The 27,563-nt window shown below is 36.8% G+C and overlaps 1 protein-coding gene across 9 annotated transcripts in view; it reads left to right on the forward strand.

The window, feature by feature from the left end:
* The window catches only part of ARID4A (AT-rich interaction domain 4A), a 52,257-nt gene that overhangs the window by 9,118 nt on the left and 15,576 nt on the right, over nt 1-27,563 (forward strand). For 5 of the 9 annotated variants that reach the window (XM_064511901.1, XM_064511904.1, XM_064511903.1 and 2 more), the window contains exons 6-13: nt 9,766-9,845; nt 9,939-10,033; nt 10,636-10,768; nt 12,702-12,781; nt 14,705-14,781; nt 15,280-15,312; nt 16,850-17,016; nt 25,553-25,625. In XM_064511901.1, the coding sequence (XP_064367971.1) occupies nt 9,766-9,845; nt 9,939-10,033; nt 10,636-10,768; nt 12,702-12,781; nt 14,705-14,781; nt 15,280-15,312; nt 16,850-17,016; nt 25,553-25,625 (738 nt within the window). The remainder of the gene's footprint in view (nt 1-9,765; nt 9,846-9,938; nt 10,034-10,635; nt 10,769-12,701; nt 12,782-14,704; nt 14,782-15,279; nt 15,313-16,849; nt 17,017-25,552; nt 25,626-27,563) is intronic. The other 4 variants (XM_026100001.2, XM_026100002.2, XM_026100003.2 and 1 more) reach the window with 1 other exon arrangement.

Raw genomic sequence — 27,563 nt, forward strand, 5'->3', positions numbered from 1 at the left:
AAATTCTACATTTAATTTGCTGTAGTATGCCACTTTCCTGCCAACATGCTGACAGAGACACAATGATGATCAGTTCAGTCTGTTTTAACAGTAGACCTCCCGACTATTAGTGGTATTGCTCTGCTCAAAATAAGTAAGGTTTTATTTAATTGTTGGTGCAATGGAATCACTACTTTGCCTGGTTTTACGTAATAACGGTAGTACTCTAGACTTTTAGTCATATTGGAATTTTCAGCTGTGATTTGGAAATGCCTTTGAAATTCGTCTCTCTAAAAGTATAAGTAAGCGAAGTAACAAAAGCTGTTTGGAATGAAACTTCAACAATGTCTGGAAACTGCCGTTGCACAATTCAGCGCTCTCATCTACTCGTCTGAAACAGGTGGGATGACAGTAATAGCAGTTTAGGTTCTTTGGATAACAAATGGGTCAAATGGATTTTTTTTATATCTTTTTAAACTTAATTACTTAAAATGAACTTAATTTAAAAATTTTGGAGTGCTGCATCAATGCTTTTGAAGTGCTGCATATATTGCTAGGTGATAATTTCATAGCATCAGAGCGGTCTGTCAAATTCTGTTTTCGGCTGAGCCATATTTGAATTACAGCTTGCTTAGGGTACCATCCACAAGAGTCTCTGTAAACTTGTAAAATGCTGCAAGTAAATACTGAAATAACCTCTGAAATGACTAAAAAAGCCTTGAACAACACCTAACAAAACACATAGTTTTGTATCTGTGTTAAAATGGCTGTGAAGGCAAAATTGAGATGAGTGTGACAGAGTTTGAAACTAGCTTTGAACATTTTAAAAAGATTGGTGTAAAAAATCCTCTGTTTGTAACAGGTAGCTCAATTTTATAGAAATGAGCTAGAAGCTAAGTTAAAAATATTGTCTGGGTATGAAAGATTATTTCTTGTTTATGGAGTTCAGTGTAATACTTCTGTATACTCTCTGGGTTATTGCTTACTGAATATGCTTTTATTGAGAGTTTTTTTCATTTCTAGTATTTAGACCTTTTTCAATAAATAGCGTATTGAATTTATAGACTTCAGAACCCTGAACTGAGTGGTTTTTTTATTAAAAATTTAATTGCTCATGTAGTGCCTAATAATTGTTTTCCTTCTTTCATCTTTTCTGGAACCCATGAGCATTGATGGAATTTTGGCAAGCCAGAAAACAGAGGTCCTGAGGTGTATATTCTTTAAGGAAATACTTTGGTATCACTTCTTCAAGAACTAAAAGCAATGTAGTGTCTTTGTAAAAATGAGAAACAGTATTTCAGTTGAGCAAGTATCTGAGCAGTTGCTGTTAAAACAGTCTTTTTTATTGCCCCATCAAAACAGAACAATGTCATCTTTCTTTTGACAAAACTCGGGTGTGTATGTGCCTAGATCTCTCATTGAATGTATATAATTTAGCCATATCTATGACTGAAAGAAGAAGAAAAAAAAAAAAAGACCAAAGACATTAAGCCTCCTACTTTGTCTTTTGCTAGATAAAATGAGGGAAAAGGTAGATTTTTTGTTTTTCTTTGTTTTTGCTTTTTTTTATACATAAAGGGAGAAGAAGAAAGAGAAATTATATAGTTAGGTTCCAGTAATTTTTCCTCTGAAGCGAATGGGAAATGTGGCGGGGGAACAGTGACAGGCATTTGCCGTTTCTAGTAGACCTTGCTCTCAACAGTAGGGCTTTACATACTACTCAGAATGCAAGGAAGAATGAGTGTGTGGTTTGAGGGAGAGAGATATTTCTTAAGGTTCATCTAGTGCTTTTATGTAAGAGCAGACATGTCTTTACTCTTTTAGAATTATCTTAATATGGCAAAAATTTTCAATATAAATAGTAAAGGTCTTACTTCTGTCATTCTTTACAACTCTGTAAAGCCAATACACAGAGTTTTTCTTCTTGGCTGTGGGACTGTGTTGTACACTAGCATGGCTCAACTTTGTGCTGTAGACCAGACAGCACTTTGGAAGCACCTCTGTGAGCTACACGCCTCTGCTCGTGCTGCTGTCCAGACTCACGTGATAACTGCCTCCTCTCATGTGGTCACTGTGGCAGTTTGCTGGGAATGCTGTTGTCTGAGTGAGTGTGCTGGAGGGGTTTGATACCTGACTACCTGTCCTTGTGCAAGTGAAGCTTTGGGTGGTCCAGTAAAGTTGCTCTGCAAGCCACCAGTTGCACCGCTGTGAGGTACCACGTTTAGGAGGGAAGGTGATGGAAATAAAAGGTAGTAGATACTTGGTTCCAGTCTTCCTCCGTGTTGCACAGGTTTTGGAAGTTCCATTTCACAGTTCTGAGGATGATTATCAGCAAATGAACCAACAGTGATGTTCTAGGACTTCTAGGAGCAGGATTGCAAACAGAACTTATTTACAGTCACATTTTCCTATTTTAGAAATTATTTTCCTCTTCTGAGGCTGTGTGGGATCTGTGTTAACAACAACAAAAAAAAGACTTGGTCCTTTGTCCACTATAGCTGCAAGCTCTTAGCATGTCTTAATCCTGTTTGAGGGTTGATAAGTTATTAGTGCTGCCACAGTCAGTTGATTTCATCCTTGCCAGAGGTGTGGGGGTTTTTCTTTTTACAACTTCTACAGCACACTTGTTGCAGTATGCACTAGTCATGTTTGTGTGACTGGTTTGACCAGTTCTTCGCAGCATCCTGTTGAGTTCAACATCCCAGAAGCATCACTTCATCTTCTGACTCTGCGTGTGTCATCCAGGAATCACAGACCGCAAGTGTTGCAGGGGAGCTGTCCAAACGTCCCCACTTAGCTAGTGCTGTACGTCTCCCTAACCCGCCACAAATACAACCTTTTTGTCTTCAAAATGTTGTTTGGGTGGATCCTGAGGAAGCTCTGTATTTGTCTGAAATCTTTACAGAGGACACATCATAATCTGTGCGTGGCACATAGGTAACTGTGCAGTAGCGGTGTGGGTTGCTTTCTGGACAACCTTAAAAAAAGGAAAACAATAGCACTAGGTCTAGCACTTTTGACTGATAAGGCAGCATGCAGACAGAGGAGCAGATGTGATGGGGAGAAAATACATAAGCTGAATCCTTGTTACTTGTTAGAAGTCAAGTGGTTAGTGCCTTTGGTTATAGAACCATTTTTGTTACAGTGTGAGCTGCATGTAAAAAGCAATTGTATACAAACATCACTGCCTGGAATGTACTTTTGCAAAAAGCACAGAGGTAGAGGTTTTTTCTCTAATCTCTTTATATGTAACGATAGTGTGATTACTATAACATCTGAGAAGAAGCAGTTTCAGACAAAGTAGGTGTTTGTTTGTAAGGTGATAGTCCTTTATGAGTAGTCTCCAAGTTCACACTTCGGTGTTTTCAGTGATAGTTCATATGCACTTCTGTGGATGAACTGGCGCTTATTTAAAATAATTTAAAAACCACTGAATTTTGTAGTCTCTACAGCAGCATGATACACTGCAGCATCTTGCTTTTAAGCGCTGTCACCGGGATGAATTGATGATGAGTACAGTCCTTTTCTACAGCATCATTTAGCAAGTATTGCATGGCTCTTTATTGCTTCCACAGTTGGGAGAAAAAACCAAAAAACCTGCAAAGAATGCACGCACCCAGTCATAGATGCACAAACTCATGCAGTCTTAGTGTCTCTGATAGCTCACAAATCACTACTTTGTCAGGCAGCTAGTGAAAATAGGTGTGTGTGATGACGCTGGAGCAGTTTTTACTTGTTGGTATGTACTTTGATTGTCTTGGCAGCTTTAAAAGCTTTCAAATGGAGGGGGGAGAAACGAGATAAAAATGTGCACTTGGTACCCACTGTAGAATCTTTCCTTCTTTGTGCAGTAGCAGCAACATAACCTGTTGAAGTTAGCGAGCAGGTGCAGCACTGAGGATCGTTCTTCCCTATATACGTATCTCTTACAGGACTGCCTTGCTCTGATGAGGCTACGATTGCTCTGTGAATAAGTAATATTGTAACTATTAGGAGGATGTTTTCACTAGTGTCCTGCTCTGTCCCCTCCTCCGCCCTTTTTTAACCGTAGGAATATTTATGAACAAAAGGTAGTTGTTAAACTGATTTGCAGTATTTCGTAGTGAGTTTCTGCACAGTTACTAAAAAATAGATTTTGGTTAGTTTGCTTTTTTAAATCTGTTGTATAAGTAAATGAGAACTGATGTTGAGACAGTGTTATTGTGAGAAAGGATCAGGAGTATTTTTGTTAGGACTTAAACAGTGTACACAGGCCTAATAGAGCCAAGGCATGGAAGATGCTTGTTCATCAATAGCGAGTTGAAAGTTACACGGTTTAGTTCATTTCTGATGTACTCAACTTCTAACCAGAGAGAATTTTGTTTCTGGCTTTTCATAAGTATTGCATTGATTCCCACTAGCAAGTTTTGTTTCTCTGTTGTAGTTTTAGCTTTCCTAAGTTTCCACAAACAAAACATTTCAATTCTGTTTCTTTCCTGTTATTATTGACAAGGTTGGGATGCAGTGAAAGTCTGAAGATTTCCATTTTACTTCCACTGTTTAAATGTGATCTATATGGAGCTTCCCTTCTTGGGAACAGGACTAGAACAAGAGATGATAACACTGTAGTGGGGACTGTTATAGCTTGTGCTGCTTAGTCACCCTTTTTCTCCTGTCAGTGTTCTTCATAAAGCAGCATGCATGGGGAGAAAGGCCTACGGTCAGCATAAATGTTGCTCTTCTCCTGGCAGTTCCTACTTGGTTATATTGACTTTTAACTAGTAGATTTAGGTCCCTGGCTAGTATGTATCGTTCTCTTTTGAGAAGTATTTACTGAAGTAGTCAGCTGGTTTACTGTATCTCTGCAACAAGTACATGCCCACTTTTTAAGATTAGGCAATGGTCGTACTTAAAGGGCTTCTGCTTTTTTGTATTTGTTTCTTTGGAAGGACAGGATTGGAAGTTCCTCTTCTAAGATAAACACTGTGGCACTACAAACATTTCTTTGGACAACTGTGTTATGGGTATATAGGGAGATATTTCACTCTCTTCTGTCCCTGTTTCCTTCCTTCCTTAACACCACTATGTTCTTAGGGAATATAATCCCTAGAATTTCTGCTCTCAGAAATTTTGGACTTGTAATGTTAACTTATTTTTTAAAAAATGATAAAGTAATTAACAAGTTGTTCAACATTAATTAAATATTTTAATTCTGCTGTCTGTAGTACAAAGCATTTTAACTAAACAGTCTTACTTCTATATGTGATTAAAAACAGGAATGAACTTGTAGCATATTCTGACAGTGTATTAAATTCTTTTGCTATGGCTGCTATTATAACATCAAAGTATTGCAGAGCTTAAAAAGAACTGCAGTCTGTTCTGCTGCTTATGTTTATGAAATCCTTAATACATGACAGGGTATCTTGAAAAGACACTCTCCTAAATCTCTTAGGACCTCTATTAAAAAGTCATGCATAGGGCGGCAGTAGTATGAGCAGTATTTTTTGTGAAGTATATTTTTCTTAACAAATGAGATGAAAACCCACAAGGCCTACTTGTTTTTTTAAAAAAGTTTTTTTTAAAGGTACTGAAAATATCAATGCATCCTTCTAATTAGCCTTTTCAATAAGGCACAGGCAAGTTTCTTCATTAGAAGTTTAAAGTAGCTGCAATTACAAAATATTTCATGCTTTGTGATTAATCTGAGAGTGTTCTTATTGGCCCCACTTTAATAATTCAAAATGATATTTTGTATGGAAAAACAGTCCTATACTTTCTCCATTGATATTTTATAAAGTGATCACTCCTTTAACTAAAGAAATTTTTCTTTTTATGCTTTTGCCTTATGTATGTTGTTGTTCTGCAGAGATGTTGTCTTCCTCTGAATCATCTAGTTGTAGTCTCAGTTGCAGATGCCGTTGCACTCATCCACAAAATAAATCTTTGTAGAGTGAGCAGACAATTTTTTGGATATTTAGAAACTCTCACATGGTCAAGTAAAATTTCATTTTACCCTTGAAGCAATTAAGTGTGACATCAGAAGATCAAAAAGATCAAAAATAAGGGTGCCCTCTGTTTCTGCCCCTCATGATTCTTCTACATCTTTCCCTCGTGGTCCTCATCAAGACACACACACACACCCCCTGTTACTTTCCTATTAATAGTTTACAAAAGCCAAAACCTTTTTAAATAATGATAATGCTATGGTATTTCCTTCTATGTAACTACATTTAGTTTTTGTTTTTAAAGTTTTGTTGTAATTTTCTAAACTGAATAGGTGATATCCATAGGGACAACAACACGTATGAATAAGACAGACCTGATAAAAACTATAATTCTGTAACTCGCGTGTGTTTATATATGTATATATTTACATATACATATATGAAAATCTCAATGATCGAATGCCTTGACTCTATTCACTCTTTTAACCAGAATGGGGGATGAGAAAGGGAAGAGAAACCCCTGTCCTGGAAGGAAATTGCCAAGGTGAAATGGAACTTCTTAGACTTGATTACTTTGAAGGGAACACACACTGTAACACTCTGCCACATATTCCCTTTGCTCCGGGCTGGAGACTCTCCCATGGCTGTTGAACAGACGTTTTTCTGTGCTTTAAGTTATGCCAATTGCTTTGCCTGCTGCAGTCCAGGAAGGAGGTCTGAAAATTTGTGTTTCTCCACCTTCCCTTCCTGAAGTTGTGTGTTAACTGCCTCTTGTATGAAAGGAAGGAAAAGAAAATATTTTATCCCTTCAGAAAGAGTGTCTTTGTTTTTTTTGAGCTCCACCTGTTTCAGTTTTGTGAAATGCAGGATAGCACTTCCGCCCTCTACGGAAAGGGACAAGCAGCTCTCCGAGGACAGGCTAGTACTGCAGCTCCTGCTAAAGCAAGCGGAGAGAAACGGCAGGGAAAGGCTTGTAAAAAGAGGGCTGCTTTTGAGGCACACGGTAGTTTTGTCTTCGTTCAAGTACGAAACTGGGAGTACAACTGAAAGCATGACTGTCACGCTTGGAAAGCATGAGTATCTCTGGGTCGGAGGAGTGATTAAGAAAACTTAGCTCTGTGGTGCATTAGTGACTCTTCCTTCCAAGAGGAGAAGAAGGGGACTTTGCTCTTTTGCCCGTGAAAGTGAAATAGAAATTTATGAAGCTGATACTTCTGATAACATTTTTGCAGTCTGTGTTTGTCTTACATTGGTTGGGAATATCTAATGATACGACTTTCTAAGTTGTAAGTTAACTTACATGCTTATTTAACTTGAGGAAGGCAAAATATCTCTCAGTTTCTTAATTGTCATAATTTCCATATGTGTCCTAGTTGAAGTTGTTTAATGTATTTTACTAACGTATTTTGGCTAGCATGCAGTATTTGTACAATTTTTATCATCCCTAAAGAATAAAATATTGTATGTTTTAGGAAAATGAAAGTTTGGCGAGACAATATAACATGTAAATGTTTGGAGGAGGGAGGAGGTTGGTGCTGTTACAGAAGTATAAACATTTTGAGCATTTTATATGCCCTAGAGTATGATATGGCGGCGTTTTGCCAGCTGGCTTGATTGGAAAACTCTTCTGGTTTACGAATGGTTTGCCTGATTTCCTTCTCTCCTGGGCTAGTTTTAATTAAATAGATAGAACTTCGAAACTGGAGATACATGAGACTAATTTCTTTTCTTTGCTGTCAAATGTCAGGTTTTGTTTGCTGTTTTCAATAGTTACTTGTTGCTGATCACCAGCTTTTTGCCCCAGAAATAGTTATTTGTGTAAAGTCTCTATTTTGACTTTAGTACTGAATGTGTTCAGCAGAGGAGGATCACAGTAATCTGCCTACAAGCCTCTTTAAAGCAGTGAGAAATGTCAACTATTGTGGGGTCCACAAAACAATTAAAAAGAAAACTTGAAAATATGTTGATAAAATTTTCTTATAAAAGTATATACAGAGAGCTGATGAGTAATACATTAAAAGTGGGTAATGAAATTCAAATGTCAAAGTGGATGGCACTTTTATTTTTATTAATGTGAATCTATAGCAACACTACTTCAGAATTATTTTGGGACCTGTGGCCCTTGCCTTTTGCTAATCAATGGGTACCAATACTGAATTAGTAGTGGAGAGGGGAAGATCTCATACTTTGCTTTCTCCATCAGTGCAAGGTACAGCAGTAAAAAAAAATAGAGGGTTTTGAGAATAATATTAATGACCCTGAGTTGGGGTTGACTGGTTTTACTGTTTTTATATTTTAAAGGCTTTGGAAGGATTAGCTAGTATGGCTAGTTAGTTATATGGCAACCTGTTGTTCTAAAACTCTTAGGCTTCTGGAGGGAGAAAAGTTAGTGGTTTTGTATGTTCAAGTATTATGACCTAAGCCATTAAGATAATTCAGTAGTGGAATATAGCACAGCAGTATCTCTAGTCTGATGATGTAAAAACCTTAAAGTTTATCTTATCAAGCTTAATAAAGTTTGTATTTGTATCTTTCTTATATAGTTATTATTGCAGTCTGTAGTTTTAATTTAAGTTTGTGAGAATGTCACATATCTATTTGGTTGTGGTTGACAAAAACAAAATATATACTTCTTATGCTGTAAGCAAACTGTTTTTGCTGATAATATACATGTATTTGATATTCGTATGAGCTCAAGAGATTTTTTTGAATAGAAGTATACTACAATTATAAATACTGATACATAAAACACTCTTGCCACTTAACTCTAATTTTTTTTTTTCACTATTGGAGAAGCCAAGTTTCAAATAGTTTAAATATAGACAAGTGCATGGTATTCCGCACTTTGACCCATACAAATAAACTTTTACCTGACTGGAATGCCAGACTGCAGCCACCTGGTCTCTGCCCTCTGAAAAGGGCCTGTTCACAGGGCTCAGATAGTGGGATATGCACCAGAACCTGGAACAGTAAAATGCAGATTGCCATAATATAAGTTCCTTAAAATACAAACTATTTCAGTGACTTACTTAGTTAAAAGGAATATATGCACTGATTTGTAGATGCTGGACCATTTATATTCTTTAAGATAAACTTCAGGGGAAAAAATAACTTTTCCTTCCTTCCCTTTAAGGAACTTTTAATGAAAAAGTGTTATTTAAACTGACTAAATATTAGATGTTTGGGGGGCAAAGCTTATAATAACCTCACCACATCCTGGACTTCTTCAGCTGTATATTGCAAATTGATAGAACTTTCCACTGATACATGCGTGAGTTTTAAGAGAACAGGGTATCTACCAAATATTCTTTCTCAATCAGTTAAACTTCCAGCTGCAAGCTTCCAGTGCTCCTAGTCAGTTGGCAGCACAGTGTTGGTGATGTAGCAAAAACTATCTCACTTGTATTTCTTTCCACCCTTTTGTCTTTGGTCGTTTATCAGGGTCTTTTCTAGGAAGAGAAGGGGAATTAAAAGACAGTATAAGTGAGAAATAAATGGATGGGTTAAACCCCCCCCTAAGATTTAGATATCAGTAACTGGTATGCAGCCAGTAGCTATCGTTTGAGGCAGTGCAGTATATTGATAAGAAGTATTGAGTCATAAATTAGACGGAGACTATTGCGTCTGAAAGCTTTGCTTTGCACTGACTTGAATCTCTGTATGAAAATGTTTAACTGTTCTCAGAGTGGATCTTGAATGCCAAACTTCGTTTTGCTTGCGTACCGAAGAAAAACTTGAAGGTCTTGAATGTCACGTTTTAGACAATGCTCTAAATTGTGAGATAAATAGTAAATTTTTTCAGTCAACTTGGGAGAGAGATCTGATCGTCTTGTGTCTATGTATTTTCTTGACTTCATTCTAGTTTTTGATGACGGTGATGAAAGGACCTTGAGACGAACTTCATTATGCTTGAAGGGAGAAAGGCACTTTGCAGAAAGTGAGGTAAAGAAATGATGGACATGCACTGAAAGTTGAGAGTTTCTTTACAATATGAAGAAATTGCAAAATAATTTTGTTTCTTCATTTTCCATGTAGACACTTGACCAACTGCCACTAACCAATCCAGAGCACTTTGGAACACCAGTTATTGGGAAGAAATCTAACAGAGGAAGAAGATCATCTCTTCCTGTGTGAGTTTTCGTAGTGCTGTGTTGCTTTCCTTTCCTTTACTGTCCTTTGCTAAAGCTTAAGCAGTGCCACTGAAGTGAACTTAAGTAATTCAATTCATGCAGAAGTGCTTGTATATTAACAGTATTAGGAAACTGATTTGTTTTTTCTTGCAGCAGCCTTAAGAATGTTTATGCTTCTCTGATGTAACAGGAGCTGAGTGTGTCAGGAAATTTTACCTTCTTTCTGGGGAAGGAATTTTAACCTTCTTCCTACTACACAGTAGGGAAAAAAAAAAGGTGTTTTTAAATTTCTGTGTCAGAGACCATATCCTTTTGTTTCATGTCTGTGCACAGTCAAATCCTGATTCATGCCTCCAATTTCAACATGATGCTGTTGTAAAATAATACTGCTTATAGTTGGAAAGGATTTCTGCGAAACTCTTCTTACTAAGTAAGTGCACTTAGTATGTAAGTGTATTTCAAGTAAATTTAGCTCTTCAAATTCTAATTTTGTTTTTGAAGTTTTGCAGAATGGCAGGAAAGATCTGGTTATAAGCTATATTTGCTTTCAAATATTTTGTTCAGTTAAAAATTGTAGAATACTGTATGTTTTAATAATTTAGGACGGAAGATGAAAAAGAGGAAGAAAGCAGTGAAGAGGAGGATGAAGATAAAAGGCGTCTCAGTGATGAATTACTTGGCAAAGTTGTGAGTGTGACTTGTAGTTCTGAGAAGGCAGACTGGTATCCAGCTTTGGTAAGTTACTTACGTAAGACATTGAAAACTCTAATGTCATACTACTGCTATCTTTTTAGATGAAAGTGTCATCTGACTTGTTTAAGCATTGCTTTTTACAGCTGTTTTCCAGGACAGGATGGTTTGCAAACTTTATAACTTCTACAACAAAGTTAAGGATGTAGTCAGACTAAGCTCTGCTGCATAAATTCTCTAAAAATACAAATATTCCATATTTGTATTTTTACAAACACTTTTACCTATGAGCAGTAGGAGAGTAAAGATTCCAAGGAGCATTAGCATTTATTTATAGCTTACACATAGTTTTATGACTTGCATCTTTCAGAACTGCACTTAAAATGATGGCTATGTAATGATGTTTTTCTTAAGAAATTGGATATGTTAGAACTTGCACTTCTAGGCAATTTAAAAAGAACTAGGTTTATAAATTTTAATTGCAGTTTAACTTTTTATTTATTGATTGTCTTTTTCCTTAGACTTTCAATTTTATGAAGTATGAGTTCATTTTATGCACATGTTTACATGAGCAGTCAGTAACTCAAGCAGTACAGATTGATTATTATCTTTATTTGACTATAAATAGAGGATTTAGCTGTTTGTAGCCACAGCTAAATATAAATATATGTTAAATAAGTACAAGTGCCTAGGCTTGTACTGTAAAGGTAGATGTCTTGCAGATTTTTAAACACAAAGTTTACAGATACATTTCAAAAGCTGTTTTCATAAGTAGAGTTTTTGCAATATCTTTGGACAAGTTGAATACACATCTTCTTTCATCATCCATGAACGACATCTGTTCATTAAAGAACAGATTTCATTAGAGTTGAACTGACAGGTTTTGTTCACAGATTCTTGTAGGTATCATTTACTTAACTGAATATGTCATAGTCCTTTATTTTGAGTCTTCAAGGTAAGCTGGAAAGAGTTCAGCTGTAACAATCTTCTAACTTAAATGTTCTACTTTCTTCTGTGAAAAAGCTAACTACACTGCCTAGTTATCGTCCCTTTCCCTGAAAAAGACACATTGGTGTGATACAGGGTGAACAGTTGATGCTGACTTACCCATTTTATGTTAGTTTAAAATGTGAGATGTGGTATCCTTATGTGTGTCCTGAGGTGTATCTCTTTACTAAGGATAGGTTTTAAATTAATACAGTTCTAAATAGGAGATTTTAAGTTAATACAGGCCCTGTAACTACTGCTCTGTCCTCTTTTAACTAAGAAACAAGAATGTCCTTTTGTGATTTTTGGGTGAAATCCTGCCTCAACTGAATTAGGTGGCATAGCTTCCACTGATCCTGGTAGGTCCAGGAGTTCATCATCATGCCTCTTTCTATCCATATATGGTCTAGAGCAAAAATGTAACCTTGTTCTGTGTTTTTGGTAATTCAAATACTGCAAATATGTTCCCCCACACCCACCACCTTTTTGGACTTTTAGTGCATCCTTCCACAACAGTATTTCCTCTAAAGATTTATGTTATCCACAACCAGAAAAATGCTACTTTTCTGTCAGTTTGAATGCCTAAGATCAGAAGTTAATATAAAGTGAGTGGGTCTGTGAGTTTTCTTTTTAAATGGATGCTTTGTACGGATTTCATATGAGCAGGAGTAAAAAAACCACAGTGTGATAGATAATTCCATGATGTCATTCCTATAGAGTAGTTTTTAAGTTTGCAAATTAAATAGCAAACATTTTGGGCTTACACATGGCAAGTAGATTAAATAGCGTAAGATTAACTGCTTCTTGAAATTTGCCATTGTTGGCCTTTGTAATATAAATTGGAGTGTCTGCTTCTTTTCTCAGAACTGGAGATTGTAATAGAAGAAACAGGAAAAATGGGAATTTTTCTGATACCCATCTTTCTTTCTTTGCTGTCAAGATCAGTCTTTTCTTTTTTTTTGCTTAAAAAGTGTTTTCTTTGAAACTTCAGGTTGTATCTCCTAGCTGTAATGATGACGTCACAGTGAAGAAGGACCAGTGTTTAGTTCGATCCTTTGCAGATTCAAAATTGTAAGTAACAGCTTAAATAGGAAAAATATGAAAAACCAATGAGATATTCCTTCTGAAGACGTTAACATGTATTTCTATAAGTAAAGGGTACAATTTTGCAGAGTGTTGTTTGTACGCATTTACTGTTCTACCTTTGTCCTAAGTGGAAAAGACAAATAAATGGCTTACAACTTTAGAGGAGGGCCTGAAATCATGCATGATTTGAGAAACATGTGAGGTTAACAGTTACTTTCACTGTAAGAAAATGAAACTTAAATATTTTTCTGTATTTTTTAACCGTTTTCATTCATAGTCTGCTTCCAACTAATTTCTTCTTCTGTGTGTTCCTTCCCCCCCCCCACACACACACTTGCATTGTCTTTGTAGTGATGGATTTCATTGGATTACCAAAGTTTTTCGTGCCTTTTTGTTTTAAGGAAAAAAAAAGTCAGCAACTTTGAAATAAGCAGCTTTAGCTTAAGGAGATTCCTGTTCTCTAAAGCTTGGCTTTTGTCCCTCACAGTTTCCTCTGTGATGTCCCATTTATTACGTCTTCATGGGTTTGTGTTACAGTAGCTGGCTATCTGATTGACTCATTCCCTCCAATGCCCAGATGTCCATTGCTGTTTTAATAGCAGAGTTTAAAAGTCTTTAACCAACTCTTTTAAAAAGAGAAGTGAACTTAAAGTAACTGTTGAATTACAATTTTTACAGAAATCTGAACAAAGATTTCTGGGAAAAGAAAGATGGATTGTATTAGTCCTAAATGTTTTTTTTAAAAAAAAAAAAAGAGGCAGAGAGAGAGAGGTGTATTACTTAAGGAATAATGTATTCAGAAGAGCATGAAAACTGGGTTTTGTGTGTGTTTTTTTTTTTTTAAGCTGTTTCTCATTATTTCTCTTCATCCTTATAAAGTACTTCTAATGCATCTGTCTCAAGATATTGTAACTAAAAACATCTTTGCTGAAGGCCAGCTGTCACCCCTCTTTCTCTCTCTCTCTCTCTCTTTCAAAGTGAACAATCTGAGGTTTTAATAGCCATCATTTTGAGTAGGGTGCAAGTACTTGATTACTGAAACATATTTTAGGTAGCTGAAGGCTTTATTCATTTTGGCCTCCTCATGTAGACACGTGTCATCGGCATTCTAGGTTGGTCTGGATCTTTATATGCTGAAGGTAGAATGTTACTGGAAAAACATGCAGACTTGCTCTGTTTTACTTTTTTTTTCCATAGTATTATGGATTTAACTTCAGAAAATGGCGGCCTCCAATTCCTGAGGTTTTACTCCAGTTTTTCTGAAATAACAGAAAGAAGAAAAAAATCTTATTATAATAACTCACTTGTAAGGCTTTCCTTGCAGGTTGGTTAGCATTTCTATTGTAGTAATTCAGTAACTGAATGTTCAGAATAAGTTTAGAACAGAGCAACTTCAATATATTTTACTATAAGAGCCCTTTCGTAATTTAAAAATAAAAATCAACCATGTATCAGTGCAGATATGTGAACTTGGCTTCATTGCTGTTCTGTGCTAGCAGAAATGCAGTTTGAAAATAGAGGACTTGTTTCTTTTTAGCTAGCATGCTATTTTGGGTGGCAACTATCTGTTAATTGATTGACAATTAAAAAATGTTTTCTGCTTATGTGGAATATTTTCACTTTGTAGATTTGTGTAGCTCAAACGTTTAAAATACAGAAACTTTACAAACTTGTCTTAATTACAAGAGTACTTTTAGTGTCTGAATTTCAGAGGAAGACTGGAAGTTTGTTCTGGTTTTGAGTTTTATATTAAGACCTGGAATAACAAATGCCTTGTTTCTTTAATACTTAGAAAGGACCTGGAAAATAAATGATACATTTTGAATATGTAGCAATTACTATTTTTCTAAGTGGAGTACTTGCCTTGCTATGATTTAAAAATAATAATAGAACTTTCTTTTATTTCAGTTACTCAGTAGCGAGAAAAGACATAAAAGAACTAGATGTTCTAAACTTACCAAAGTCTGAGTCCTCTACTAAGAAAGGTAAACTAGAATAAATTATAGCTATTTAAAAAAAAATCTTCTGTAATAATAATTTTAACTGTTGCAAATAAGTGACCCCATGTTCATTTGAAGTGAAAGCACTAAGATTTTTGCAAGCAATTTAAAATGTGCTGAATTAGAACAGCTTGTGATACAACTTCCTTGTCTTTAAAATAGCACCCAGTAAAAGTCTCATTCATTTGATTTTGATTTATTCCTTTTCTTTTGCTCCAAATTCATGCAAATTGAATAGAATATGTTCAAGGTAGAGTATATGAAGTGTCATTATGCAATGGAATATATATTCACCTCCCCTAAAACCAGTTACATGCTAGAGTTAAAAATACTTGTCTTTATCTGAAAAATACCCAGAGAACAAGGAGAAAACATTATTAGACAAGCCTGCGTGCATAGCCTGTGATTAATGTTTGATATAAAAGACTAATAACAGAGTCTGATTTCTGAATGGATGATGTGACTGCAATATCCATGTTTTAGTGTGTTTGTGGAAGGCCAGATTCTCACCTGGATGTAAGTATTTTTTTTTAAACTTCTGGTGCTGCTTCTCACAGTTAGGCCTCAAATCACAAAATTGGTTAAGGAGAAATCTCTAAAATATGTATATTAAAAAAAGAAAAAATCTTAAAGTAAGGATTAAACATGATACTCAGAGTATTAAGACAGTTTTGATTAAGATTCATATGATCATTAATGATAAGCAGAAGGTGTTTGGAAGTCATTATTAACTATTTCTGAGTACAAGAGCTTCAGGACAGCCAGTAAAATGACCAGATATAAGGAATAAGATGAATCAAAAAAAAGGGGGAGGTCTTTTTTTTTCTTTCTTTTTTTCCTTCCTCTTTTTTTCTTTTTTCCTCCCATGTGGCACATATTTGGATTGTGGGATTCATTGCCATAGAGGAGTCTTGTGGAGCCAAATGTACAAATGGTTTCATAAAGAGATTAGACAAATTTGTGGAGGATACTCCATCAGCAGCTATTAAATATGAGACTGTGGAGGCAATGCTTGGCTCAGGAAATATTCAACCATTGATTTTTGGAAGCTGGAAAAGCATATTTGGAGAAGACTCACTCTATACCTGCCCAATTATGGATAATTTTCTCTGGACTATTTAACCATATAGCTCATACATGGCTAAACAGTTCAGAGAAGGGTATGTGTAACTGACTGAATCTAGTAGTTTTCCTTAGAAACTGAGCAAGGGGAGTACTGATACCTTTTATTCTCCAGCAACATTGCAAATGGCTTGTTGGAGGAAAAAACTCTTCTGGGTACTTTTTTGATTCCTCTTTATTAAAGTCTTTTATTGTGTCTGGGGGGCGTGTTTTGGGGTTTTCTGGGTTTGTCTTGGTTTGTTTTTCTTCCCCCTTGGAGCACCTATTCAAGGAAAAGAATTTGAGGTATTCCCATTGTACAAATGGGACTTCTCCCCTGCCCCCTCAGTCCCTTACTCATTAGTGTATTTTTCCTCTGTTCCAAAGAGTAATGTGACTTCTCCTTAGAGTGTTCTTAATTTGTTTTTTCAGTCTAAACTTTCGACATGCATATCTTTCGAAGAGAACAAAGGAATTCATGTTACTTGATCTAACTGTGATGGTTTATTTTTTAAAATAGCTTTGTATCACAGTATTTCTGTCTCGTTCATACAGAAACAGAGCAGCTTCACAGTTGCACAGAATATATATGGATAATTATAGGTGTTTATCTTTGATATGGTGCATATACATAAGTCAAGATCTTAGTACTGTTCATAAAAACATCTGCCTAGAAAATAACACGGATGCCGTGTAGGGGATGGATGATCTCAACTCTAAGCTCCTTGAGTTACTGATAATTGATTTTTAAAATCCGACAAACTTGAAATGTAAAGTGGGTAGACTGTTTAAAGCTGAAGTATGCACTTTGTCACCTTCTGTTAATTTAATTCTGAATTTCATTTTTGGTTTAAATTGGCATTGTAATTTACAACAACACAAAAGAAATTAAAAATGCTTTCTAATTGTAGATGTGTTGGATAAGATAAAAACAGGGCACTTTCTTCTGTAGGGTTACAGGAAGCAAGCACGTTCTTCAACACAAAAGGTGTTCCTCGTAACTGGAAAATGGACCTGAGTGAAATTCTGGAATCATCTAGCAGTGATGAGGAAGATGGAGCTGCTGCAGAAACTGATGAAGAGGAAGAAAAAGGAGAAGAAAAAACTGAAGAAGTAGTGGTAAGTGGGCAATTTCAGTCATGCTTCAAAGATAACTGAATAACTTGTATGCCTAAAGATGTTCCACTTGCCAAAGTTTCACTCTCAGGCTTCGCTTACTCGCTTTAATGAGTTTTCAGACCTGTTCATCTTGCCTTTGCTACCAGCCTTCTGTAATGGGATTTGCATGCAATGGCAGGTAGCCTGCTATTATGCAGGAAATGCAGAAATTGCAGACCAATCTCCGAAATTAAGAATTCGAGGCAGAAAGGAGTGATGGAAAGAATCTGGGTCCAAGAGAAAGAACTGTGGAGAGCATATGACCCAAAAATGTGATGCTCAGCCCAATTGTAATAATCCAGTGTTAAATAAAAGTAACTTGTTTCTGAAAACAGTAGTTTGATAAAAAGACGAACTGATAAAAAGATGTGATAAAAAGTTATATCTAATTTGATAAAAAAGTTTGATAAATTGAACTGCTAAAACCAAAATACTAGGCTGAGCGAAAGAAAGTGGGAGCCAATGCACAGAGCCTGTTAAAGCGATTTGCTGCCCAAGACTGTTTAAAAGCAGTACGGCACTTACCTTTGAAAGTGAGTCACAGGTTTTTCTTGAACACTATCACTGGAGATTAGATATGGTCCGAAATGGGCGCTCTGTTTAATACTGGCTTGAGATTCGTGGTAAAATGTTTTTCTGCACTAAACATAGTAAAATATTTTGAGTGACTCCTTTTCTACAGTGGGAGGTAACATGTCTTGATGTCCTCAGAAACAAATTTACAGAATTTCCTTTTTTTTTTCCCCCTATTACCTATATTTAAATCCACAAATAAGGGGGAGGGGTGCTTTTGTTGCTGCTGTTTGGCTGCGGGATTTATTTGCTTTTTGTTGGTGGTGGCGGTGGCGATTTTTACAATATGCTTGGAACCATTTGCTGCTTTATATAGAAAAATAAAGTGAAGTTTGTCTTCTAAGGAAGGTCAAATATCGTTTCCCTTTCACTTCCCCTGTAGTATGTGGTTTTGTCACACTGAAAACAGAATGGCTGTTCATACTTGGAGGCTGCCTACAGTGTTGCCACAGCAACACACTGTTGGTTTCGAGTGAGCATGCTCCCGAAGAGAGGAAGATTTAGCAGAGGCTTGGCAGCCTGCCAGGGGAGGCTTGCCAGATGCTTTGAAATGGGCTGTCTCTTTCTTTTCCTTTCATGTAATGTCTGATTTTTATATGGAAGAGAATGTAAGTAATGCCGTATAACTGCGGATGCCGTGCAGTGAGAGAGAAAGAAAGCAAATATTTGCAAGTCAGGCTGAAATATGTCCGGGCACTGGGCAGATTAGGTAGAAAGGAAATAAAACCATTTTACATTTGAAAGAATGCAGCTCATAGGTAAGGATTTTGTATTTTCATGTGTGATATTGTTATTTGTAGTACGGATGTGGATTTGAGGTAGAGATTTTTAGGTTTCTGGTGTGTGAACGGTCTGGTGGAGCATGCTACCAGGGTAGATGTTTCCACGTAAAAAAGACAATAAGAATCTATTTTTAGGTAATAATTTTATGCCTTAGTAACAGAGTTCTGCAAAATGGAGTCTATGTGTCTGTGTGAAAATGATGGTATGAGGAGATAAATGTAAGGATGCATGTGCATAGAATGTAAAATCCTTTGGGTTTTTTCCTCTGTTCGCAGTGAAAAGGACTGAATAGGCCACATTTTGCAGGGTGTGAACTGTTGCAGTCTGTATTGGTCTGTTTGCTTTAACGCTGGTTAAAATTGCAGAACATCAGTCACTAAAAATCAAGGATTGTTTTACTGGTTTCCTAATACCATTTTTTAATATCATTTTTCATGGCTTTTGCAGAAAAGTGCTGTGTGTTTCAAACAAAGAAGGGGGAGGGGGGAGCTTTGTGTTTAAACAAGAAATGCAAAAAAAAATACCCACAACATTCCTGTAAAAGAAATGGGGTTATTTTTAAGGAATAATCTGAGTGTGGAGTAGCGAAGCAAAGGATTGCAGACAGGTAGATGTGTTGGTAGGAAAAACTGCAGAATCCATTATTTCCAGGTGACAAGTGAGCATCTTCATGCTGAACCTATGTAGCAGAGCACAGATACTAATCTTTTTAGATAATGTCAGAGCAGAACTGTCATTCTGGCCCATTAAATCAAATTCCTGGTTCTAGTGTTACAGTATATAATCTGTTTGAATTGTGGGCCAAGCTAGATATCGCAGGTAAAAAGGATTTAGACAATTTTTTTTATATATATATATATTTTTTTTTCTGTAGAAGGTCAGTAATATGAGTTGCAGAGAGAATCAGTGAGTGAAGAATATTGTTTTGCCTTTATTTTACGACAAACGTTGAATTACTCAAATTTTGCATTTACATTTTGTAGTTTCTCCTCTGTTAGTGAAGGTCAAAATAGCCTCCGTCCATCTTCTCTCAGAATATTTTCTATGGAGCTTTTGTTTTAGAGCTGCAAGTTGTTATGTTACTGGAGATGGGAAGGGAGATTTAAATGTAATTTTGTTCTTTCTTTCTTTCTTGCATCCCTTCCCTCCCCCCATCCAGCTTTTGAAATGCACGGTAGCTTTGCAGTCAAGGCCTGGCCACTGACCAGCCATGATGGGCCTTCACTAATTAATTAAATGGACCTAGACCTACATAGTATATTAATGAGAGCATGAAGTCCATCAGAAGAGTCTAAATCTCTGATTCTGGGAAAGGGAAGGTTCCTATTTTTCTGTAGTAGGATCTTTTATAATGAAATGGAGCAGAGAGGCCTACCGTACTTGGTGATAACAGATCCTACGATTTTTCCAGTAGCTGTATTAAAACCTGTAACTTTGCTTTGACAGAGACTGCCTTTCTAATTGTGCTGCCTTTTGTGAAATACGAAAAGTATGTTAGCGCTGGTACAGCAAGGTTTCCAGGCTTTATGTGGTTGTTCTTTGATGTCTTTTCTATGCTAAGGAATGAGAACCAACATGGTGGTGGTGAGATGCTTATCCTTCTCGCTGGTGGTAACTGTCTTGTGTGGTCTCGAGTTGACTATGAAGGAGGAAAATGTGGAAAAGGTTGTCACCAGCTTTAACAAGGGTTGTGTTACATTGAGTTACTCAGCATGTTCAAATTGTTGGATTTTTGGCAATAATTGCAATATATGATGCAACTCAAGATTACTTTTGATTCACAATATGAGGTTTTAATAACAGAACAGATTATTTGCTTGTATCACAGCAAGAGGAGGGGGAAAAACAGGAGGTACTATAAAAAAAATCTGTTATCGAATGAAAGCATGAGGAATCACTCAATTTTCTTGAATCCAGATAAGAATCTGGATATCGTTTTTGCTTTTTAACCAATTTTCAACATGTCAGAATAAGAGAATTAACGGTGTCTTGAGGAAGCAATAGAGAGTGAAAGAATACATTGCAGTTAAAGGAAAAAGAAAATCCAAACTCTACTCTCTCCACATAGAAATACAAGCTTTTGGAATATTATCTGATTTTTTTATTAAAAAACAGATTGTAAATACTACTGCATTTGCTTGTACTTAAGTTGGTCTGTCGAGGAAGAAATCATTCCTTTTTGTTGCTCAAGATAAAATAGTCGAATATCCTCCATGTTTTACGGGGGATCATGCAGGCAACATTCAGTTTGTCTCCATCTCCCTTCAGGGCATTCTGATTCAGAAAGAATCAAGATTTCAACATACAGTTATTTGAAATGTATTTTCAGTACGTATTCTTAATAGGTGTATTCACGTCATATCAGAATGAAAATAAGAAATTTGTTCTGTATCGTTTAAATTTTGCAAGTTTCAACATTGTACCTTTTTTATAACATCAGCTTGGTCAAGCACAGGAAAAAGGCATTTCTGTCTGATCTATAGAATTGATTATAATGCCACATTTGAAAGACCTTTCCAACTTATCCTTCCCAGTTAATTGCAGTTTCTTGTTCTTTTACTTTTTTTCTTAATCAAACATGCATAACAGCTTCAGAAAAAAAATTCTAGCCAGCTTATCTCCACTCCTCTCATGCCATCGAAGAAAGAGCTGTAGCACCTCCAATGTGTGTGTTTATAGGAATTTTCTTATATTCTTCATTTTGAATGTCACCTGGAACATGTATGTGTAGTATATGTAGTAGTGCAGATTCATTTTTTAAGATTCTGATGTCAACAACAGCATGAAAAAACATATGTCAGAATTGCTTTATATTGCTGATCAGGGAAAATGTAAGAAGTCTTCTCTAATGTACTTATTCCAAGAATGAGAAAGGATTTCAGTCCTCATGATAGTCATTATCATGTATTTCATGAGCACTAAGTTCATAAAAGAAAAATGAGTATATGAGGTCCATGATGTTTTTTAGGAGGCCTGGGATTCCTGCAGGTGATCAGTAGTTATCTAGTAATTTAAATATTGAATTTTTGCTTAAAAATAATTCTTGTTGCCCAGGTACTCTTTTTGTAAGTGACTTAGAGAGACCAGATAAAGTATTACCTGAATCATTCATTTCTGTTGAAATGTGCACATATTTTAAGATAACATACAAAAAGCTGGCTCTAAAAATTAAATATGGGAATATTGTAATTTCAAAGTTAATGGAGCCATAGTATTCAGAAATAAATGGTTTACTTAGGTATGTAAAACCAAAACGGTTAAATAGCTGTAAAAATAGCTAAGCATTCATTAGTTAATCATCCTTTTCATGCATGCGTGCATTTGTGGGAGTTTTGGCTACTGCAAAGCATGGCCTGCATCACACCGTGCACAAATGTTTTTATAAAGAATTTCTTGCTCACAATTTTGTGCTGACAGGCGTTTTCAAAATATTCTTCAAAGACAGGCAGAGAGGTTACAAACTGAAGCACGGCTCTACAGTGAGTCTCTGTTGAGGTTGGTTAGATTTTTGGTTCTTGGTGGTGGAAATGAACATTTTAAGGTCTCTCCACATGGTGTCAAGCTGTTAAGTTGTTGTAATCAGTTTAATTCTTTTCATTTCCTTAATTAGTATTCAAATGCAGCGTCAAAAAGCAAACAAGCAAGTGACAGAAATGTATTTAAGTATTCTGAAGCAACAAAATACAGTAACTATAGCTCTAACACCTTGTCTTCGTCATACTCTCTTCTGAACTCCAGATGCTGTACACACTTCTCTCTTTTAGACTGTATTTATTTCAGGTAAGAGTTTATGATATTGTCAGTCTATTAATAACATAAAAGAAAGATCTGTCCCTGGTACCTCAGTTTAGTATTGATTGAGGGCATGATGTAGATGCCTGTAAGCAAAAATTCATTCTTTGTTTTGTAAAATAAACTGTTTATTCCTCTGTGCTCCTGCTCAGCTGTGCAGGTTAGGATCCACAGGAGCTTTAACCACTTTCTGTAGCGTAAATGAGTCGGGATAACAGAGCTCCATTCTTGTTTAAAATCATAGTAGTGCTAAAGATAGAGGCAGAACTCCAGTTGAATAAAGGGCTTCACCATATGAAGTAAAGCCAGTTAAAAGTTTTCTGCAAGTTCCTCTGGGTTTTATGGTGGGTTCTTTTGCTTTGGTGCTGGTGATCCTCAAAAGAAAAATAAATTTTATGCAATAAGTGAAAGTACTCTTAGTATTACTTGGAATATAAAAAGAAATTGAATTGGGAAAGGAGTATGCCCCTTATACAGAGATGCCCTGTTCATTGCTGCTTTAATTTTTGCTGTCCACAGTATTTCCTGATTTAATATGACCAGCTAGTCAGAGAGGAGAGAAAATATCAAACCCCTAAAACTTCAGCTTTTGAATTATAAGCAAAAAAGGGTGTTCTGGAGATTTATTTCAATATGAAACTCAGCCCTTCACCCTTGAACAAACAAACAGAAATATTCTCATGTTGCAGTTAGTTATGGCTATTGGTTAAACAACAAAACAGCCTCTATTTTGAACTCCTGCCACTTAAAAATTTCAGATTGTTGTGCCTCTTGCTCGGATGTATCTTTGGCCATGCGCTCTCCCCTTATTGCAACTCCTCCATAGGAAAAGAGTGAAATGAGGAGATAGGGCTCCCTTAAGAAAACAGATCTTGAAGAATTGTCACTATGAACTCAGTTGTGGCCAATTTAAAATGGATTTCAAACTCTCCTGTGGGAATGCCTGGACAGGAGAAGTGAGTTTGGGGAGCGGCAGAATTTCCCAGTGCTAGACAGGCATCCTGGGCGGTTCAGCCCTCCAGTCACCCGCTGACAAAACTGCTGCTCTCCGCAGTGGTGGCAGGTTGTGGTAACAGTGTTTCTGAGATGTTTTCTTCGCTGCTTACCTGCAGTTTTTAAGGATGCTAATACTTGGAAGGTAGTTGATACAGTTGCAGCAAAACCCAGCTCTACATCAGAATAGTAGACATTCCTGGGAACTCATTGTGTCCAATTGCAAATAGATAACCTTGATGAAGCTCTAGATGAAACAAACAGATGACCTCTTCTAATAATCCATGTGTCTTAATGTTACAGTAATAACCATATGAAGGGTTAATGTTTCTCCTTTTGCTCAGCAGGAAAAGAGTTTGAGATAGCTGATGCACGAATTCATGCCTTAGTGGTAGTCATTCAGAGCCGTGTTCATGTCACCTCTCAGAAGCAGTTAGCGTCTGTTCTGGCATCGAGTATCAGGCATGATTCAGACTCTCCCTGCCAGGGGTGCCAGCTCCTAGCTTGTATACCATCAAAGAGAGAAGTAGGTACCGTATTCAGGATGTATAACCTGAGTGACTGAATATTGCAGTCAGATTTGCTACCCCAGTTCTGTAAACATATAAAAGCTTTTCATCTTTCCTTTTGCTTTTCTTCAGATGGAAGTATTTGATATCCGTGAAGTGGTTAACATTCTGTTTGTAGCAGTGTTATTTCTAACCTACATTTCTGCTATTCTAACCAACAGTTCTGCATTGGCGTTACCCACATAAAAAGAAATGATTTGAATTCAACTATTAAGAAATATTTCTGTTTTTTTTTTTTACTGTTTTTTTTAGATAGGTTTAGCTTGCATAGCTTCATTTGCAGTGCCTTTAATTGGTAAACATTACAGTAGATGTTAGAAATGTCTCAACTGTGAAGTGGGTTCACAATCTAGACTGTTAGGAAAGAAAAAAGCTGTGGTTTCTATAGCAATAATTCATTTGCTAGCCTGGAAGAACACAATGATTCCACAGATAACTGTTTCTCTTTACATGGTCCATATAATATGTAGCATGAGTAATGGTAATTTTGATGCTGTACAGTGTCGTGATTATTCATTTAACTTCCTCAGATTATTTTCCATGGAAAAATTGGAAGATAAGAAAGAGAGACTGTCTGTGCCTGATTGTGGTAATCTTTAGATGGTCCCTGGTGGGCTTTGAAGCGCATGATTCCTTGAAACAGGCAGGGTCGAAATTCACACTGATGCTCGGCCAATTGCTTTTTTGTTAACAAGGCAGCAGCGTACACATTTACGTTTCCCTTGGCTATCTTCCTGCCTTGCAGCTCAGAGCGTACAGAACGCAGAGAAAACCAAAACTGAAACGGTTGTTCTTGCTGCCTTCTGGAACTGCTCATGATTTGTCTTCTGTTACTTTTAATAATGTAATGGTAAGATTTTTGACACGTACTGTATGTCTTCCCTGCAAGACAGCTGCGGTCTCTCTTGTGCAAACTGCCTTACCAGCAATCCCTGTGATTGCCAGGCTGGCAGGAAGAATGTGGCATGTGTAAAGTGTTGCAGGGAAAGGATTTTTTTGGTCTGTGCTAGAATCTCAGAATGCCATTAAGTGTATGCAGAAGTGATTTCCCTGCTCCCCCACACACATTTACTTTCTTTTCATGGTTTCCACTTGAATAGAACACGAGCTTTATTTCCCATTGTGGACTGCTTAACGTAAAGTTCAACGGTGTTTATCTGTATGAAGATAAAAAATACGGGGAAAATGTATGTTCAAGGAATTATGCAAGTGACTCTAAACTCTTTGTGAATATGTGCTGAAAGCAAGCATCAGACCTTAATCACTAAAGGAATTATGTCTTGAGCATCAAAAATAAGAATGCCTGGAGAAAGAACCATTTTGCAACCTTAGCTGTAGCTGGGGAGGGGGTGAGGGGGATTAGTCAAAATAAACCCTAGATTTCCGGTGACTGCTTCAGCCCTGTAAATAACAGAAATTTTCTGTATTAGAACTCTATATAAAGTATAGCAGTATTTTCATTTTGAGGATCTTGCTTGTGTTTTCTCTCATGGATTCTGATTTTTCCCTGACCTGCATTTTCTTTTTCTCCTCTTGAGATACTCAGTTTGGGAGGGTATAATCCTTGGGAGGGCAGCCAAGGCTGTCTTAACTGCTGTATCTAAACTTGCTTGATCTCTTGATTCCACTGTTGGATAGATTTTTGTTTTCTGGATACTTCACCATTATACGGGGTGAAGGGCCAAATGGGAAGTGGTTTGCGTTTAGATTTTGCTCTGACGCTTTTGTACAAATAAACTGTTACTTTGCATATGTTGTTTTCATTGTGACTCCATTTGTTTTCACAGCCTGAGGAAGAGCTTGATCCTGAAGAGAGGGACAATTTCCTCCAACAGCTTTATAAGTTTATGGAAGACAGAGGTAACACAGAATTTATTTTTTTTCATCTACATATTTAAATAGTGTTTAGAAGTTGCTTTTGAATATAATGGATTTTATTATAGGCATATTCTCATGTCAGTGAGCAAGGGGTGACAGCTAGTCCGGAGCAAGGAAAAATACCCATTTTCACATGTGGCAGATCTGTTTCGATTACTTTGAAGCACAGTGCACAAAGGAAACCCAAATCCTCCCCGAGGTGTTTTGTTTTGTTTTGCTTTTACAAAACCTTTTTTGTGTTAACAATCCCTGTTAAATAAGCTCTTGGTCGGTTTCTTGTGACAGTCATGGCTGGGAACTCGGCTGTTAATCTCGGCTGGAACCTCAGGAGGCCTTTCATGGATGGCGAAGTTCAGCCGGCAGAGAATGGGAGACAGGCCGTCTTCAAGTCTCCTTGCAGAACTGTCTTAATCATGCACAGATACAGCATTGATACTCACCTGAAGAGACAACTCTGCTTTGTTCAGTAGTTAGAACAAGGGAATAACAAATTTTTTAATGTTTTTCTTTGCAGAATTAGGTGAGACTGTTATAAACTGGAATAGTTAAAGTCCTGGGGTAAGAAATATTTTGGAAGTGCGTGTGCTGCATATAGATAAAGAGCAGGATATACCTGCTGACTTGGGAGAACTGCTATTGCATAAGCTGTTCACCTTTGCAGTTGTGAGGAGACTTGCACTAAAAGGGAAGGTTATCTATTCCTATTAACTTGGCCTCCTTCCCTCCCCCCTTCTTTCCCCCAAGGACGTTGAAGGCTGGAAAGAATTTATCTTTTAGAGTATGTTTGTTTTACTCATTTTATTCTGGAAGTGGCTATTTTGGTTTGAATTCAGAAGGCGTTAATCCTGCAATAATGTAAGCAGAAGTAGATTACGAGTGCAAGTACTGCCTTCCCCTCCCCTCCTCTCCTCCTTTCTCCCTCCCCGAAATTACCTGGATAACATTTCCACAGCATCATACAGCACAGCAATGGGCATGTACTTTAATTTGAAATAACCAGAGCGGAGAGAAGTAGAATGTAGAATGCATGTAATGTTGGAATGTTTTCCCTTTGAAAATACAAACTTAGATTTTAAAATTAAAAAAAAGAGAGAGAATTACCTTCATTAAGGAGGCTCTACATCCCTTTCAGCCAAGCGTGTTCCAAACCACAGAGTCCTACAAGAGTGGTTCCAAGCTTGTTCAGTCTTGCTGTTGCTTATCGTAGGTGCAGAAATGGGTCCTGTGTTATGGCAAGGTATACTGGAGTTTATCCAGTATCATTTTAAGGCCATACTGTGTAGAACCGGTGTTTCCAGAGAATAGCTTGCCTTGGAGTAAGGGGCTATGTCTGGAAAAAAAAAGAAAAATTTGCAGGAGTAATCCTATTTTTTCTTTCTTTTCCAGTAGTCTGATAGTTCCCCACTTTGTTTTCCTGCTTCCTTACTCCTTTTCTTAAGCATTTGTACTACAGGAAACAAGTAGAGAGATGGTGTCAGTGACTTGCAGGGACAGAGGAGAAAGAAGAAAATATTTGGGCACTAAACTTGAGCACTCAGTCCAGAAACTGTTCTTTAAACAAATAAGTTGATTGAGCAATGTACAGTTTTTTCCCCCCTTCCCCCCCCCCCCCCCCCCCCCCGATAGCAACATTTCCATTTCCACCAGATTTGTTCTACAGAGTCTTCTCTCAGTATGAAGGTTTTGAGTCAGGTAATCATGACAGTATTCCCAAAGTCTTACAAAATTACCGTGATTCCAGATGTAATTGCATTAGGATGAAGGGAGATGAGAAACAGCAAGGGATAAGTTTGATATTCATCCTTGCTGGGAGAAGCAGTGTCTGCATACTTACAGCCACTTGCCCCAAGTCACTTCTGGTTGCTTCTTTTGTAATTAATTGTTGTTCTTTATATCGTTACCACTCATCTGATTCAAGGT

This window comes from Dromaius novaehollandiae, chromosome 5 (assembly GCF_036370855.1).
Source record: "Dromaius novaehollandiae isolate bDroNov1 chromosome 5, bDroNov1.hap1, whole genome shotgun sequence".
Classification (NCBI taxonomy): Eukaryota; Metazoa; Chordata; class Aves; order Casuariiformes; family Dromaiidae; genus Dromaius; species Dromaius novaehollandiae.